The 12,435-nt window shown below is 37.3% G+C and overlaps 2 protein-coding genes across 2 annotated transcripts; both read left to right on the forward strand.

The window, feature by feature from the left end:
- Positions 1-4,865: 4,865 nt before the first annotated feature.
- LOC120170828 (ABC transporter B family member 21-like) lies at positions 4,866-5,309 on the forward strand. The gene is made up of 2 exons (XM_039178687.1): positions 4,866-4,955; positions 5,010-5,309. Exons 1-2 carry the CDS (start codon positions 4,866-4,868, stop codon positions 5,307-5,309), a joined length of 390 nt encoding a protein of 129 aa, XP_039034618.1.
- Positions 5,310-8,886: 3,577 nt separating this feature from the next.
- On the forward strand, positions 8,887-10,160 carry LOC120170829. Its single transcript, XM_039178688.1, has 5 exons — positions 8,887-8,956; positions 9,225-9,382; positions 9,439-9,646; positions 9,729-9,934; positions 10,041-10,160. Exons 1-5 carry the CDS (start codon positions 8,887-8,889, stop codon positions 10,131-10,133), a joined length of 735 nt encoding a protein of 244 aa, XP_039034619.1. The 3' UTR covers positions 10,134-10,160.
- Positions 10,161-12,435: the final 2,275 nt, after the last annotated feature.

Below are 12,435 nucleotides of genomic sequence, written 5' to 3' on the forward strand. Positions count from 1 at the left end.
TCACATATACTATATGTATATATAACCCCTAAAGATATATCTTGTGTTTCTAACAGGAAAAAATCCTAAATATTTTCTTTTTTCTTTTTTGCAGAAGAGTTTTAAAATTTGTTTTTAGGGGTTTCTAAAAGAACAAACATTTAAGCATTTACTACAACTCACATTTGAATCCTTTTTCCTCGCGATGATATCTTATACCCATTCTTTATCCTTTACGCAGAAATCTTTTTTGATCAAATCAATGTTTACCCTACACCCAAAAATTTAGCGTTTAGCTATAAACCAATTTGATTTTTAGCACTGAAAGTGTTAATAGATTTCAACCGTATGAAGATAATGAAACAGATGAATGAATCCCCATTAACCGGGTTAAGTGTTCCAAAAAAATACATTAAAAGGATTTGTCTTTTTCAGTTATGTATTAAATGGGTTTTTCAATACGTGCATTTTATTATTTCCCATATGACATTAATAATAATATAAAAATAATTCATCTACCTCGTTGTTAGTTTATAACAGTCACGTCAGATGCGTCATTAGTTTTTAATGGAGAGTGATTTGATTGAATCATTTAAAAAGTTGAATTATTTATTTGATCAAATTAAAACATCAATGATCAAAATGATTTTTTTCCATAATTTAATGGCCACTCGTATAGTTTACGTACTTTTTAAAGGTATAAAATAAACATGGAGTTGGTAACAAGTTTCTACTAATTTATTTTCGGTTTCCTCTTTTAGTTAGTTATATTATGTTACTTTATAATTTTAATGTTTATACATTTAAAAATAAAAATTGATTAAATTATATAATATTATTACATTATTAACTAGAAATCAATATTTTAAAATTTTATATGTAAAATATTAATCAATTATTTTATAATTTATATATAATTAAGGATAGAGTTAGAATTAAATATCAAGAGATATAAATTATATATATTTAAATTAATCAGAACATATTAAATATTTAATTCTAAAGACTAGAAGGGATAAAAAAATTAATTTAAATTAATAAAGACTTAAAAAAATATTAGACTAATTTTGTTATGAAATAGAGAGATAAAATTTATAAATGTGAAATCTCTTTGTACTATATATATATATATATATATTAAATTTTGAATGAGTGAATAAATAATTGAAATTTATATAAAAGCAAATAATTAAACAGAAATTATCTTCTATTCAAGATTAATTTAACCTATCAGAAAAATAGGTAGATATTTTACACACGTCATAAGTTCTTTCTTTCTGTGAACTTGTTTCCACACTTCGCTACATCTCTCTCTCTCTCCAGATCTTTATGGTTATGTCTTCATTTTTCGGTTTAATCTAAAAGAAATATTTTCTGGTTGAAAACACCAGATCGATTAGCTAACCCAAGCAAAGATTTGGGTTGATTCTTTTTCTTTTAGTTTTTTTATCGAAAGAAGGAAATAAAAAAATCATGGTGGAATTTAATAATGACGACCACGGATCATCATCAGTAGTGATCATCATCAGTAGTGAGAAGTGACGGAGCAGCTTCAGAAGAAAAAGATAAAAGTAACAACAATGGCGGCAACAAGAAGAAGAAATCTGCCGATCAACAGAAAGTGCCATTTTACAAGCTATTTGCGTTCGCTGATAGGTTGGACGTGTTTTTTATAACGGCGGGAACCATCGCCGCCATGGCCAATGGAATGACGCAGCCACTCAAGACTCTCATTTTCGGCGAAATAATCGATAAATTCTCCGGCGCCGATGGATCCCATGTCGTTAAAATAATCTCGGTGGTTATATAAAATCAACTTTCTTGCCTTTCCTTCTCGTTTTCTTTGGAATATTTTCTCGTGATATCATGCTGAAGCAATGTTTTACGATCATAAAATTAGAAATCCCATCATAATAATATTAAACTCTTTATCATTTGATTCGAAGTTATTCATAATATTATCGGATTATTAATTGTTATGATGGGAAATACTGCTTAAGCTGTGAGCATATATATATATATATATTATACATACACACACCATATAGTGAACTAGTCATAGTTGCTTAGTAATGCTAATAAAGTTTAATGATATTAATTAATGAATTAATTTTCTATTTGTTTGATTTTTCAGGTTGCAGTGAAGTTTATATACCTGGGGATTTATTCGTGCATTACTTCATTCACACGAAAGTGTTGAATACTGTATAATTAACAACTGTTTTGATAAGTTAGCTTCCTATGTATTTGCATGTTTAATATCTATGGAGGTTTTACAGAGGTAACATGCTGGATGGTGACCGGAGAAAGACAGGCAGCCCGCATCCGTGCCTTTTACTAAAAAACCATACTCCAACAGGACATCGGATTCTTCGACACCGAAACAACGACTGGTGAAGTTGTCGGGAGGATGTTGGGGGATATTATACTCATTCAAGAGGCAATGGGCGAGAAGGTTAATACTATATACATCTATGTGTATATTATTTATGTGTGTGTATATACAGGAGGATTACGATACATGGTTTTTGTGACAGGTTGGAAAGTTTATACAGCTTCTAACAGCATTCATTGGAGGGTTTATTTCATCAGTGATGCAGACATGATAGCAGTGGTGAAAGTGATGTCCAATAGGACAACCATGGTGGTGGACCATCGGTTGACAACTATCAGGAATGCGGACATGATAGCAGTGGTGCGCTTAGGGAAACTTGTGGAGAAAGGTACCATCTCAAAGCCAGCTTTCATTGACATTTGTTTCTGTATTATTTCACAATTTTGCAACATTAAGAGATTAAATCTAGGAACGCATGAGGAGTTGATCAAAGATCCGGAAGGGGCTTTTTCCCAATTAGTTTGTTTGCAGGAGGGAGATAAAGAAGGTGATGGTGCTCGAGGGAAGGAAACCGAAAAGTCGGATGAAACTGCTGATTCAGATAAGGAAATTAGCCGGTCTGTAAGCCAGAGATTGAGTACGTCTTTGGTAAGGTCTACAAGCAGAAGTGCATCATCATCAAGCCGACAATCCTTCACGTATACTATCGGTGTTCCCAGTCTAGTTAACTTTGCTGAAACCGAAGAAACAGGCGAAGAGAGAAGCGTACCGGATGAAACTAAAGCGTGAAAGACGCAAAAAAGTTTCAATTAGACGGCTGGTGAATCTTAACAAGCCTGAGGTTCCAGTCCTATTGATTGGCTCCATTGCTGCAGCTATTAATGGACTAGTATTTCCTATATTTGGTCTCCTTTTCTTATCAGCCATTAAATCATTCTATGATTCCCCAATTAAGCTTTTTTAAAGAATTCCAGGGCATGGGCACTTAGTTACGTCGGATTAGGTGTGGTTACTCTAATTATTGGACCGGCGCAGAACTTCTTCTTTGGAATTGCAGGCAGAAAACTGGTTGAAAGAATTCATTCCATGATGTTTAAGAAGGTAGTCCACCAAAATATCGGTTGGTTCGATGATCCTGCGAATTCTAGGTGCATTTCAAGCAACCTTTTCCTTTTTTAAAAACTTTCTCATGCTGTGAAATTTCTTGCTGCTTTAACAACAATCTTTCTTTTGAACCTCTCAGTGGCCCCATCGGAGCAAGACTGTCAACTGATGCATCGACTGTAAGAAATCTAGTTGGCGATAGCCTGGCCCTTATTGTACAAAATTTAGCTACTATCATAGCAGGATTAGTCATAGCATTTACTGCTAACTGGATTTTGGCGATCGCATTCCTAGCTGTCATGCCATTTACATTAATTCAAGGATACTTGCAGACCAAATTTCTGAAGGGATTCAGTGCTGATGCAAAGGTCAGTGGTACCCTATGACAATTGAACAATTTAGATGAAGGGGTTGATTCAGTTATACTAAAAAGTATATATATGTATATGTTCAATGTGAATGCTGTTGAAGTATGAAGAAGCAAGCCAAGTAGCTAATGATGCTGTTGGAGGTATCAGAACTGTCGCATCTTTTTGTTAGGAACAGAAGGTGGATTTGTACCAACTCAAATGCGAAGCCCCCATGAAACAGGGAGTCCGTCTCGGACTTGTAAGCGGTACCGGGTACAGATTCTCTTTCTTTGCCTTATATTGCACAAATGCCTTCTGTTTCTACCTTGGAGCTGTGCTTGTGAAGCATGGGAAAGCAACATTTGATGAAGTATTCAAGGTTTTCTTTGCATTGACAGTCTCGGCCATTGGTGTTTCACAAACCAGTGCCTTGGCTCCTGACACGAATAAAGCCAAGGATTTAGCAGCTTCGATATTCGACATTCTTGATAAAAAAAAACCCCGATTGACTCGAGCAGCGAGGATGGCTTGACAATTGCCACTGTAACAGGCAATATTGAGTTAGAACAAGTCAGCTTCAAGTATCTGACTCGACCAGACATCCAAGTATTCAAAGACTTGTGTCTCACGATACCTGCTGGAAAGGTATTTATGAGATCAATTCTATTTAAGACCCAAATCTCATTTACTACTAGAGAATTCATTTTGCTTAATTTTTATTAGGGTTTTAAAAAACGGTCCGCGATCGCGATATAACGGTTTCGCCGCTATCCGAGTTACCCGCGATGGCTGTAATAGCGCCCGCGACGGCTGCAATCACGGTAAATCCAAAATAACCGAAAACGCGACAGCGACCACGATTTGAAACCCTGGTTTTTATATCATATTTGCAGACTGTTGCACTTGTTGGAGAAAGTGGCAGTGGGAAGTCAACTGTCATTAGCCTCATCTTAAGATTTTATGATCTAAGTCAGGAAGTGTAATTTTGGATGGCATTGATATCAGAAAGTTAAGAATAAGTTGGCTGCGGCAACAAATACGATTGGTTAGCCAAGAGCCGATACTCTTCAATGATACCATCCACGCCAACATAGCCTATGGCAAACAGGGAAATGCAACCGAAGAAGAGATCATGGAAGCAACAAGAGCAGCGAATGCACACGCGTTCATCAGCTCGTTGCCGCAGGGTTACGAGACCTTAGTCGGAGAACGAGGAGTTAAGTTGTCTGGCTGGCAAAAAGCAACGGATTGCCATTGCGAGAGCCATATTGAAGAACCCCAGGATCCTTCTGCTTGATGAGGCAACGAGTGCTCTAGACGCAGAATCGGAACGTGTGGTGCAGGAGGCACTGGATGCAGTAATGATAAACCAAACAACCATCGTAGTTGCTCACCGCCTTAGCACCATAAAGGGTGCTGATATTATTGCGGTTGTGAAAAACGGAGCCTTTGTTGAGAAAGACGGACACGATTCATTGATGAATATTACTGATGGGGCTTATGCCTCCTTGGTAGCACTTCATTTGAACTCTTCAACGTGAGCCAAAAACAATTCTAGGAAGAGGCTATGCTCTACAATAACCATGCAGATGAAGAAGATTTTCGAACTAGACCCCAATTTCTCCTGCTAAAGGGTGTTCGTCTTTGACCACGAAATTTCAACTTGAGATTGGTTTTTGGAATACTTTTTTACCTTTCTTTAGACATCATGAAAAAACATGTTAGGGTTAAAAGTTTCATAGCGTTGCATGTTTCGTAAGATACTTTTCACATCTCTTGTAGATACATGAACATCTTAAAAGAACCCATACGATTACTAGAAGCATAATACGCCTACAGGATAAAGAAAAGGGGAAAAGGAAAAAAGAAGACGGATAAAGGCTTAACCTTCGACTAACTTGGTATGCTTCTCTGGCCAGATTATTGGACTGAAGTCTCTGGCGTTTCTCAACATAAGCTGATGGAAACCACCCTGCTTTACCTTTGCATTCTCCTTCTGACCATCCAGATGAGCTTACCTGCATAGTTTTATTACAAGTAGTATTATTTTGTGTAGGTATTAAGCTATAGAGTACGTAACCAGCATTATTCTTCGGTTTTTCTGTCCTTCACATTAGCTTAGAGCGATTTAGACGATTATAATCCAGATCATACGAGTCTATCGAGCTAAATGTAAGCTATATGCAACTTAGGTGAAGTCTAAACATGGAACTAGAATACCTTTCGCACAATAACAGTAACCTACAGCCAGGCTCAGTACCTCGATGCGTTGCCTGTGACAAGAAACTCAGAAGTATCAGTGCTCTCAAATCGAAACAACTACTTCATTCGCATTCCATAAATTTCCAATGGCTGTAAACGCTTCTGAAGCTTTAATAACATCTTTCTGGAAGTCCTGAAAGGAAGAAAGTATATCAATCAAGAAAAGAATCCATTAGTCCATGAAATTTACAGGAATGCCAAGTGATTTTTCAAATTTCAGAAATATGATGAGGAGAACGATCATTACCCTTCCCGATCGAGCAGTCCTGTACAGTTTGTCTAGCTGTTGATGTCTTTGCATTTCAACCTCATCAATAACTACAACATCTTAGCCTTCGTAACCAGTTCCACCAAATCGCTTTATTACAGCCTGCAAAACAAGTTCCGTAACTCGACTAGAGAAGAAACTAATAGTTGAAGCAAAACAGAAGTGGTAAAGTAACAGAAAAACATGCAAGAATCGAACATGAACGGTCCTAACAATTAACAAAATGAATTACATTCATGCTTATGTGTAGACCAAATTCAATAAAGCATTCAAACATCAATCAATACTCGGTAGATGTTTCAAAGCATTAAGATCTCACTGATCACTCAACTTTCACTTAATCTTTCATTTCCTCGAAAAACACACTCTTCCTCGGTAACTTTCAAGTAAAGGATGAAGCTTTGCAGTAATAAAACATTTGGAGCTCCATATCTAATCTTTTCAATGTGTTAGAAAAGAATGAAAATTGCAGCATGAAGTACATATAAATAAGAGAAAATAAACTCAATTCAATCTTTCACACACTCACGAAATCATCCCACATTGATGACTAAAAATACAATGAATGTTTAGAATTACCTCCATAATCCAATCTTTAATTCTCGAAACATATGAATTAGGTCCTAAAATTCCAAAATTTTCAAGTAACCAAGTATGTTGTCTAACACAGCAACAGATAGTAAATTATTCATTTCTTAAAATTTAAAAGCAAACCGAGAGAAAAGGAGAAGTCTTTTTCTAGTTTTCCACCATTTTCCTAGCAACCAGATGAATAGAATTCGATTCTCGTTAAAGCCAAAAAAAGAATGAAAGAAGAAAAACGAAAGGGTAGTGAGGAAATTGCCTGCTGTTGCTTGGCAACTTGTTCTCTGAGCTTACTGGCTTGCCTTCTCAAAGCCTCCATTGCAGCTTCTTCTACTTCCGAATTGGGATTTCTTAAAGATCTGGGCTTTACTTCATGTTTTGTTGATTGGATTGTCTGACCAGATCTGAGTGTTGGGTACACTTGAGTGCTCCAAAGATAAACTTTTGTTCTTCCTCAGTTTACACTTTTTTCTTCCATATTAAATATTTGTTATTTTTATAAATAGTATAAAAAATGATATGGTTAAATAAATCAACCGCACGTAAGCAAACTCACAACAACAAAATTAAATTCGGTATGTAATGGGGTAAGGAGAGTAGGATAGTAGGCTGCCCCCAACATCAGGTTGAGAGTAGTTTCCTCAGAAGACTTCCGGCAGTCAAAACATTAAAAATATAAATAAAATACAATGCATATATAAATAAATACATAAATATATAGTTGAACAATATTCATATGCAGTCATTAATATCATATGCGCGTCTGTAATAGGTAATAATCCCTGCAAATAAATCTTGCGAAAAAATCTCTGCATATAGACAGAAACGTAAGATCCGACTAAATTTAAAAGTAAAGAGAATGATACACAGAAGTCTATGATAGCAAGTCCAGTTCTAAGCTTTCATAAATATCAATAACAGAAACGTATAAAAAGTAGAAGTCATGGAAACTACTACAAAGACATTAAAAGAAGACAGAGATGATACACCCTAGAGATGTGACATACACTACTCGACTACCCTAGTCTTAAGTCTCCATAATTTCCTATCAGAGGTCATGTCCTCTGTAAGGGCTAAATCCATCAAATCAGATCTCAAGCAGTCTTCCCCACTTCCGCCTTGGTCGTCCTCTCCTTCTGAAACCGTCGACTGTAATCGACTCTACCCTCCTGACCGCATCCGACGGTAGTCGCCTAAGAACATGCCCAAATCACCGTAGTCTTCCCTCCCTCAATTTTTCGGAAACAGTCACCACCCCCAAGAACATCCTAATAGCAGAGTTTGTTGTCATATCCCACAGAGTCCTACCGCATGTCCATCGAAGCATTCTCATTTCTACGGCATCTATCCTCCTTACATGATCCTTCTTGGTTACCTAACATTCTGATCCATACAACAGCGCTGATCTTATTGTCATTCTATAAAATTTTCCCTTAAGTTTTAGAGTCACCTTCTTGTCACACAAAACTCCAGTAGAGGCCCTTCACTTTAGTCATCCCGTCTTTATACGGTGTATAACGTCATCATCAACATCTCATTTTTATGTATCATAGACTCTAGGTACTTGAAACAATCTTTTGAGGGGAGAACGTATCCTTCTATGCATACTTCTACATCTTCATCGTTTTGATCCCTATTGATATTTAAACATAAATACTCTGTCTTTTCAATATTGATGCTTAAAAAAAACCTAAACTACCTTTTAGCTTTTACAAAAACCAACTCCACTTATTGCAAATTTCATCATTTCAATCCATTTTCAAACATACCCCACACCTCCAAATGGCCCCATCAGTTTCAAAATCTCTTAATTTTTCTTAAATATTCCAAATCTCTCTCCAAGTGAGCATCCAGTTCAAGCAATCGGATGGTGCCAACCAGCGCTTTCTTAAGTAGTTTCTAGCAAGTAACAGCGGTTTTCTTTTTGGCTTGCATAATTTGTGAACTCGCACCTTCTAAACATCACTTCATCCTGCACACAGTGAGGGGGAAGGGAAGCAATCATGCCATCTGGTTCAAAGAAGAGAAAAGCCGCCAAGAAAAAGAAGGAACAACTAGTAGTCAACCCACAGGGTATTTTGCGCTGTTTTATGAGAATTTCGTTTCGGGTTTTGTTTTTCTCCTTGAATTGTGATGATGGGTAATTTTCTTTTTGATTTGTAAGTGCCATTTGTTCTTGGGTTACTGTGTTGGAGATTTTTGTTCTTCCTGTTAAATGAAGTTTCTAATTGAAGACAGTCTTTTTTCTAGTGTTTATTTTTGTTGTTTCAAGATGGGTGATTGATAAATTTCTCGTTTGCATGGTAATCGAAATTATAGTGATTTTGTGAAATTGTTCCAGAAAATGATGAAAGGGACAGTAACGGTTCCCCTGCATCTCAGGGTGACCACAATCACCAGCATCCATTCAATCACAGGCAAGAAGAAAGGAAAAGAGCACCGTCACCTGTTGAATCACATGAGGAAAAGTCCATGGAAGAAACCCTTAGAGATTCAAAAGTCACAAAAAATCTGGATTGGATGATGTTGGGGGCACCACACATGTTCGAATTTAGCATGCTGAGCACAATAAGAGTTCTAGCTGCAGTGGTAGTTCGGATGACGAATCTCGAGTCTCTGAGAAGAAGTCGAAGGAAGAAGCCTATAATCTTGGTTCTGAAGATACCTCATGTGCTAACAAAGATGATTCGGCTACCATCACGTCTATGAAAGTTGCTGAAAATGGAACTCATAGGAATGTTAATGCTAATTCTGCAAATTTCAGTATACAAATCAGTCGAAGCCGCCGCTGTTGAGAATTCGGTGAAAACTGCGAAGGACGAAGTTGGGAAGTACTGAAATTCAGCAAACAAATCAGTATACAATGTAGTTGAATCAAGGTCCCAGGAAAGTGAAGTAGAGTTACTGCCCCCATCAAATGGCATATCCAGGGTTGAATTGGAAGGAAATGAAGTAGAGGTTTCCCCATACTCGAGCACGTCACCTGCTGAAACTAGCAATGTCGCCGAAAAAACCCGGGATGCTGAGCCACATGATGATTCTAAAATGCATGTATATCAGTAGATAATGCCCTTTTTCTTTTGAGAATTGTGGATTAGAATACTCCCTTATTTTACTGCGAAGTGATTTCTTGCTTATTTGCTGAATTGGTTCACAGCCCCTTGTTGCCTCGACTCCGCCGACGGTGCAAAGAACGTTGTTGTTTAGTTGCTGTGGATTGTTTGATGTCCTTACTAGTTCAAACAGATAATCACAGGTTCATGTTATCCTTTGAATTGAAAAGAAAAGGCTAGATTATGCTTCCTTTATTTTTTGTAGTACCGCATACCTATATACTCGGCAACTCATACCGAATACACTTTCTTTGCGGTCGTAAGCAATCGTAGAACAAGCAGTCCCATTTGAAAAAATGTCCGGAATAGTCTTATGTCACGGTTCACAATACTGTTGTTGTGTGCCATTTTATACTAACATCAATATCTGTTCTTTATGTGCATACACACGTCTCACATGTTATGTGGTTTCTTCTTTTAGTGCAGAACCATCTGTTCATGGGGATCCGCTAGACAAGGCAGCTCATGTCTATTTTTTTAAAGCCTCAATGTTTTCCCCCCACTAAAGGACAATGGGTAGTGGTAGCGGCACTGCCGACGCCTTCGTAGCTAGTCGTTCCGTACATTCTTTGATTTGCACTTTCACCGGTTTCATAGATCGGTTTATGTTGTGTCTAGTCCTTGTTTTGGGTCAATCGGTTTATGTTGTATCTAGTCGGGTCGATCGAGTGGATTCTGTATAGTATCCAAGTTTTATCAGAGTAATCTCCACATGGTTGCTATGTTGGTGATGTAAAACCAGACTTCAACGACTGCAACACTTTGTTTCGGTTAAATCGGTTATTATATTCAAATTAATTATTTAATTTTCTAATCAAATCGATATTACGTAATCATCTATCATTTATTATTAATGATTTTAATGAATTATATGTATATTTACGTCATACTTATATTATGTCCACGTCATCACCTTAATGATATAATCATATTTTTATCTAAAACTACCTGTTTAGCCAATTTTTTTCATTGATTGTCAACGAACTCAAGTTTACTATCTTATCTGATTAAATGAAGATGAACAGTTTTAAGCCAATCAGTTATGCACACGTATGATAGTTGACCCCGTAAATAGGGCGGGAAAATATTTACCAGAAATGGAAAATCCAAATCTCTCCGTTTCTCGCAACCGTTCAATTTAAATCAATCTTCCATTAGCTTGGTTAAATTAAAGCAAATTTCTTTGAATTTTTCAAATTTTAGTATAAGAATCTGTTTTTTCGATCCACGCTCCATCTTTAATGGGGATCTCTTCTGTTAATCTAATGGGAAGTTCCGTGCTCTACAACTTCCCATCGCCGCCGTCTTCATCGTCTTCTTCTTCGTCATCGTCGCGGGTCCATCAGGTGGCGGAGAACGAAGGCGACGACCGCGTAGGAATTGGGATGGAAGGTAAGCTTTCGGATCGGAACCGTTTCGTAAGAGATTAGGGCACGGGGCGCCTCGATTGAACCTCGATGATGTAGATGATGATAAGAAGTTGAATTCGTTAAACCGTGGGGTTGAAGAATTGGATAACGGTGAGAATCAAATGGATCTCGGAATCGAACAATTGGAGCGGAAAGTTCTGATGAGGATGCTCGCGAAAGGGTTGAAAGGTGATGAATTGGAGAAATTGGTGGAAGATGAAGAGATTTTGAAAGCGATGAAATTGAATGAGAAATTGAAAGATCTAGGGACCGGAGCTGATGAACGAAGAAGAAAATCTGGAAAGGGTAAGATTTCAAAAGCCGATATTCCTAGGCGCAAAGCGAATCTGAATAAGAAAAAAGTTTCCCAGAAAATTGAGAAAACCAGGAAAGCGATCGACGAAGCTATGAACGCGAGCGATGGTAATGGTGTTAAAGATGAGAAGAAATTGAGTAAAGAAATCGAGATACTGGAAGCGATGTTAGAGAGGGGAAGTTACGGGATGCTCGATTTACAGATGATGATGGATGAAGTTAAGGCCATAAAAGGGTCGGAGAAGATGGCGAATGAGATCAAGGAGAAGATGACTGAGTTGGAGTCCGAGTTATGCGAGCTGAGGAACGCCATCGTTGTGTTGAAAAGCAAGAAAACCAAGGAATTGATTGGTCGGACTCAAAAAGAGGAAGTAGATGAACTGAAATATGAGGAACAACGACATGAAGAAGAGGAGGATAATGGGAGTAAGATCAAATGGGGTTCGATAATTGCATCGGTCGGAGCTGTAGCCATCGCCGCCGCTACCGTGTTTTTTATGGGTCGATCAAGCGCAAAGGTGGAGATTAAATCAGAGAAGAACAGGCGCCAAAACGAATCATGTTAAGCTCTCCCTTCTAACATGTAGGAGTGAAGTAGGGTTCTAAATATATCAAACGTTCGTTTGTAGATAGCCGGAATTTTAATTTCTTTTTCATCTCAATTATTTGCAATTAACTTCTACAAATTAATAAGGTTCCAATATTTTTTTATTTA

This window comes from Hibiscus syriacus, unplaced genomic scaffold (assembly GCF_006381635.1).
Source record: "Hibiscus syriacus cultivar Baekdansim isolate YM2019G1 unplaced genomic scaffold, ASM638163v2 tig00111794_pilon, whole genome shotgun sequence".
Lineage (NCBI taxonomy): Eukaryota > Viridiplantae > Streptophyta > Magnoliopsida > Malvales > Malvaceae > Hibiscus > Hibiscus syriacus.